Source organism: Entelurus aequoreus, linkage group LG08, assembly GCF_033978785.1.
Source record: "Entelurus aequoreus isolate RoL-2023_Sb linkage group LG08, RoL_Eaeq_v1.1, whole genome shotgun sequence".
In the NCBI taxonomy this organism is placed as follows: domain Eukaryota; kingdom Metazoa; phylum Chordata; class Actinopteri; order Syngnathiformes; family Syngnathidae; genus Entelurus; species Entelurus aequoreus.
Window position 1 is genome coordinate 68,031,782 of NC_084738.1, and position 6,696 is coordinate 68,038,477.

Here is a 6,696-nt window from a genome sequence, read left to right on the forward strand (position 1 = left end):
GTGTGGTGTGGTGTGGTCAGACTTCCAGGTGCAGGAGGAGATAGATGTTGAAGGTGTGGTGTGGTCAGACTTCCAGGTGCAGGAGGAGATAGATGTTGAAGGTGTGGTGTGGTGTGGTGTGGTCAGACTTACAGGTGCAGGAGGAGATAGATGTTGAAGGTGTGGTGTGGTGTGGTGTGGTCAGACTTACAGGTGCAGGAGGAGATAGATGTTGAAGGTGTGGTGTGGTGTGGTGTGGTCAGACTTACAGGTGCAGGAGGAGATGGATGTTGAAGGTGTGGTGTGGTCAGACTTCCAGGTGCAGGAGGAGATAGATGTTGAAGGTGTGGTGTGGTGTGGTGTGGTCAGACTTCCAGGTGCAGGAGGTGATAGATGTTGAAGGTGTGGTGTGGTCAGACTTCCAGGTGCAGGAGGAGATAGATGTTGAAGGTGTGGTGTGGTCAGACTTCCAGGTGCAGGAGGAGATAGATGTTGAAGGTGTGGTGTGGTCAGACTTGCAGGTGCAGGAGGAGATAGATGTTGAAGGTGTGGTGTGGTCAGACTTCCAGGTGCAGGAGGAGATAGATGTTGAAGGTGTGGTGTGGTCAGACTTGCAGGTGCAGGAGGAGATAGATGTTGAAGGTGTGGTGTGGTCAGACTTCCAGGTGCAGGAGGAGATAGCGGCCATCTTCCACACTGAGTTCCAGATGCGTCTGCTGTGGGGCAGTGGAGGGTCAGAGGTCAGCCAGCAGGAACGTTACCACAAGTTCCAGCAGGTTCTCACCGCACTCTCACACAAGCTGGAACCTCCGCCGCGACACAGCCAGCTATAGCCACCCTCACGGTAACCATGGCAACCCTCTTACATCACATGTTACTTTTGGGGCGGGGGGGGTTGTGTTATGTAATATGTCCATTTTTGTATAGTATTAAGTCATATTATTAAATATGTCCTTTTGGTATAGTATTACGTCATATTATTAAACATGTCCATTTTGGTTTAGTATTACGTCATATTATTAAATATGTCCATTTTTTCCTTTTGCCTTTTTTAATTTCTTTTTGTACAGTGTTATACAATTTTATTTAATAATACATACATTTTTGTAATATGGTGTTATGTAATTTTATGTAATAATATCTCCATTTTTGTATGTTATATAGTATTAAGTAATATTTTTAAATATGTCAATTTTTTCCTTTTTCTTTTTTAATTTATTTTTGTATAGTGTTATACAATTGTATGTAATAATGTGTCCATTTTTAATTTGTATATAGAATTATGTAATTTTATGTAATATGGCCATATTTTTTATTCTATATAGTATTATGTAATTTTATGTAATAATATGCCAATCTTTTTCTTGTTTAACTTATTTTTATAATATTATACAAAATTGTATATAATATGTCCATTTTTTTATTTGTGTATAGTATTAAGTAATATTTTAATATATGTCTATTTTTTATTTTTATATAGTATTATGTAATATTATAAAATATGTCCCTTTTTTTTGTCTTTTTCTTTTTAAATTTATTTTATATTGTATTATGTAATTATATATAATATGTTTATTTTTTAATTTATTCAATTTTATATCTAATATATATATCCATTATATATATATATATATATATATATATATATATATATATATATATATAATTGTATATAATATTTCCCTTTTTTCTTATATATATATATATATATATATATATATATATATATATATATATATATATATATATATATATATATATATATATATATATATATACATATATATATATATATCATATATATATACATATATATATATATATATATATATGTATATGATATATATATATATAATATCATATAATTTTGTATTTATTTCATTATATATATATATATATATAGTAGTGTTATACATGTTCATTTTCTTATTTCTTATATATATATATATATATATATATATAATTGTATATAATATTTCCCTTTTTTCTTATATACATATATATATATATATATATATATATATATATATATATATATATATATATATATGATATATATATATATATATATATATAGATATATATATATATATATAATATCATATAATTTTGTATTTATTTCATTATATATATATATAGTAGTGTTATACATGTTCATTTTCTTATTTCTTATTTATTTTATATAGCATTATGTCATTTTATATAATAATAATATGTCAATTTTTTATATATATATAATTTCATAAAATATATTTTTAAAAATTTGCACAATATTATTTAATCCTTTATGTGTACATTTTTTTACATGTATTTTTACTTATTATATACAGTATTATGTCATTTTATATGATAATAATATGTCCCTTTTTTATATATAATATTATTTCATTCTGAATAATATGTAATCGTTTTTCTTTTTATATTCAATTGTATATATTATTAGGTCATTTTATATAAAAATATGACAATTATAAAAATATAAAATTGTGTGGAAAAAATAAAATAAATTAAAAGTGCTAACACTAATATTTGGACTATCAAACACTGGCAACTGAACTCTTTTTCTACTCTTCTTGTGGTCAGCGGGCACCACCAAGGACAACGGTCAAGGAGGACAGCGGTCAAGGAGGACAGCGGTCAAGGAGGACAGAGGTCAAGGAGGACAGCGGTCAAGGAGGACAGGTCAAAGAGGACAGAGGTCAAGGAGGACAGAGGTCAAGGAGGACAGCAGACAGGCAGCTACAACGGGACGGAGGTGATGCTAGGCACTGCACTCACTAAGGCCACGCCTCAAACTGTGGCCACGCCCCAAAGTGTGGCCACGCCCCAAAGCGTGGCCCCCAGAGGACACTAGTGGGAGGAGCAAACCCGCGTCCACACACGCACTTCCTGCTGTGGTAGAACCACTTCCTGTCACCACTTTGGGCCTGATCTACTAAAACACCTGTTTGTCTCGGTGATCATCACAACCAACACACCAATTCAGCTCACGCAGTGTGATTTATCAAGACCAATCTGCTCAAATAATAGTCATGTTGTCCTTTCAGCAATATCCTTTCATCATTGTACAGCTGCTGCATGGGACCATCCAAACTAATGCTATCTCTGCCTTTTTGTCAGGAAATAACTCATGTGATTAATCACCTAACTCATGTGATTAATCACTTAACTCCTTAACTCATCTGATTAATCACCTAACTCATGTGATTAATCACTTAACTCCTTAACTCATCTGATTAATCACCTAACTCATGTGATTGATCACTTAACTCCTTAACTCATCTGATTAATCACCTAACTCATGTGATTAATCACTTAACTCCTTAACTCATGTGATTAATCACCTAACTCATGTGATTAATCACTTAACTCCTTAACTCATCTGATTAATCACTTAACTCATCTGATTAATCACCTAACTCATGTGATTAATCACTTAACTCTTTAACTCATGTGATTAATCACCTAACTCATGTGATTAATCACCTAACTCCTTAACTCATGTGATTAATCACTTAACTCTTGTGATTAATCACCTAACTCCTTATCTCAGCTGATTAATCACTTAACTCATGTGATTAATCACCTAACTCATGTGATTAATCACTTAACTCCTTAACTCATTTGATTAATCACCTAACTCATGTGATTAATCACTTAACTCACGTGATTAATCACCTAACTCCTTAACCCATGTGATTAATCACTTAACTCATCTGAGTAATCACCTAACTCATGTGCTTAATCACTTAACTAATGTGATTAATCACCTAACTATTGTGATTAATCACCTAACTCCTTAACTCATGTGATTAATCACCTACCTCATGTGGTTAGTCACCTAACTCCTTAACTCATGTGATTAATCACTTAACTCATGTGATTAATCACCTAACTCTTGTGATTGATCACCTAACTCCTTAACGCATGTGATTAATCACCTAAAGCATGTGATTAATCACTTAACTCATGTGATTAATCACCTAACTTGTGATTAATCACCTAACTCCTTAACTCATGCGATTAATCACTTAACTCATGTGATTAATCACTTAACTCATGTGATTAATCACCTAACTCTTGTGATTTATCACCTAACTCCTTAACTCATGTGATTAATCACCTAACTCATGTGATTAATCACCTAATTCCTTAACTCATGTGATTAATCACCTCACTCATGTGATTAATCACCTAAAATGATTTTTATACGCAGATTAATCACCCAATTTATGTTGATGCTACAACATAACTTTGACCGTGTTTATATCTACCAATTCACATCAATACATGAGGAAATGAAACAATACAATGAAATAAAAACATAACACCATAAAATAAAAATATAACAATAAAATGAAATTAATAATTGATAATAAAATACAATCAATATTTGATAATCAAATGAAATACATATACTGTACAACAGTAAAATGAAATAAAGTTATAATAATAAAATGAAATAACATTATGATAATAAAATGAAATAAAATTATAACAATACAATGAAATAAAAACATAACATTACAAAGAAATGACAATATAACAATAAAATGAAACACAAATATAACAATAAAAAAAATAAAATATAACAGTAAAATTATAACAATAAAATGAAATACAATTATAACAATACAATTAAACAAGAATATAACAATACAAAGAAATATGATAATGAAATGAAATACAAACATAACAATAAAATGAAATGAAAATAGGAAAATATCATGAAATAAAAATAGATAAGAAAATGAAATAAAAATCTAACATAAAGTGGACTGAAAATATGATAATAAGATGTAATCATCTAAATGGTGATGCCTATTTATGGACTTGACATCAAAGTTTTGCATATACTGTAAAAAGTTGTCATTGTGACAATAACATTGAATTGTTGTCCAAATGTTCCTAAAGAATGTTTAATAACTTGTGATTATTAATCATTCAATTCATCTGATTTAAAAACATCATCACTCGTTTTTCAATGACTTTTCTTTTGTCGTATAAAATATATATTATTAACATATTTCCTGTATTTTTAAAAAAACCTTGCAATATGCATTTTCTTAGGGCTGGAACATTCCAGCACACGCTGGCAGTTAGCGCCACCATCTTCTGGATGCTAACGAGAAGTTGTAGGTGGCTGCGTCTAAAATGCCCATAAAAAGTGCTGCATGTTCCATTTGTGTGCTGCATGCTTGCAAACATAACCGGCGGGGAGGGAGCATGAGTGTCTCCATGGTCGCGTTAAGTATGGCAGCTGTCAATCAATCACACCTGGGTTTGGATCTTAGTAGGTCAGGCCCTACATCTCCCTCTGTGTGTGTGTGTGTGTGTGTGTGTGTGTGTGTGTGTGTGTGTGTGTGTGTGTGTGTGTGTGTGTGTGTGTGTGTGTGTGTGTGTGTGTGTGTGTGTGTGTGTGTGTGTGTGTGTGTGTGTGTGTGTGTGGAAAGAAGACAAATGAAATTTGATTCCCAATCCAAATAGAATATTTGCTAACAGTTGCCAGCTCCGCCCAGCAGGGGGCAGCATCGCCTTTCAACTGCAACACAGCAGTGCTGCACAGTAATTGTGGTGGGGACTTTTGTACGCCACGCGAAGCCTACTGGTTTAGGTCTGCGCTCACAAAGACAGAGGAGGAGTCTTCCTTCCTTCCACCGCCTTTTTGGACAGCAGGACTTGGACACTCCCAGGTGTTTGGCACATGACCACCATATTTGGACTGATATGACCACCATATTTGGACTGATATGACCACCATATTTGGACTGATATGACCACCATATTTGGACTGATATGACCACCATATTTGGACTGATATGACCACCATATTTGGACTGATATGACCACCATATTTGGACTGATATGACCACCATATTTGGACTGATATGATTGTCTTTGTTTGCTTCTTCTTGTTTTTTTTTTACATATTGTACATAGGGCTCACTTTTCTTTCTCAATAAAATGATTGCTTGTTTCACAAATCTCACCTAATTCTGTATATTGTCAATACAAACACTTAATATATAATGTATGAATTGTATTATACAAATATTTCAATCATACAATAAATATATATAATATAATCGAGTCATTAAGTATGAATAAAATGTAACAAATCATACCAGATATGACTATAAATAAATCAAATACACAATGGTGCCATATATATATATATCTCGTCACTTTAAAATTTTATATTTTTATAATTGTTATATTTTTATATAAAATGACCTAATACTATATACGATTGAATATAAAAAGAACAAAAAGTACATACTAATTAGAATTATATGGGACATATTATTATCATATAAAATGACATAATACTGTATATAATAAGTAAAAATACATTAAAAACAATTACACATATAGAATTAAATAATACTGTGCAAAAATAAATAGAAAAAAGACAAAAATGTACATATTTTATCCATTCATCCATTTTCTACAGCTTGTCCCTTTTGGGGTCGCTGGAGCCTTTATATATATATATATATATATATATATATATATATATATATATATATATATATATATATATATATATATATATATATATATATATATATATATATATATATATATATATATATAAATGTAAATATTATTATATAAAGTTACATAATGCTATATAAAATAAATGATAAATAAAAAATTAACATTTATAAAATCACACACTACTATATATATATATATATATATATATATATATAT

General features: G+C 30.9%; 1 protein-coding gene across 5 annotated transcripts in view; it reads left to right on the forward strand.

The window, feature by feature from the left end:
* Positions 1-5,426, forward strand: part of sh2d3ca (SH2 domain containing 3Ca) — a 67,955-nt gene extending 62,529 nt beyond the window's left edge. For 4 of the 5 annotated variants that reach the window (XM_062057155.1, XM_062057156.1, XM_062057159.1 and 1 more), the window contains 2 exons: positions 637-823; positions 2,563-5,426. In XM_062057155.1, the coding sequence (XP_061913139.1) occupies positions 637-812 (176 nt within the window). In that variant the 3' untranslated portion in view covers positions 813-823; positions 2,563-5,426. The remainder of the gene's footprint in view (positions 1-636; positions 824-2,562) is intronic. The other variant, XR_009827115.1, reaches the window with a different exon arrangement.
* The last annotated feature ends 1,270 nt before the right edge of the window (positions 5,427-6,696 follow it).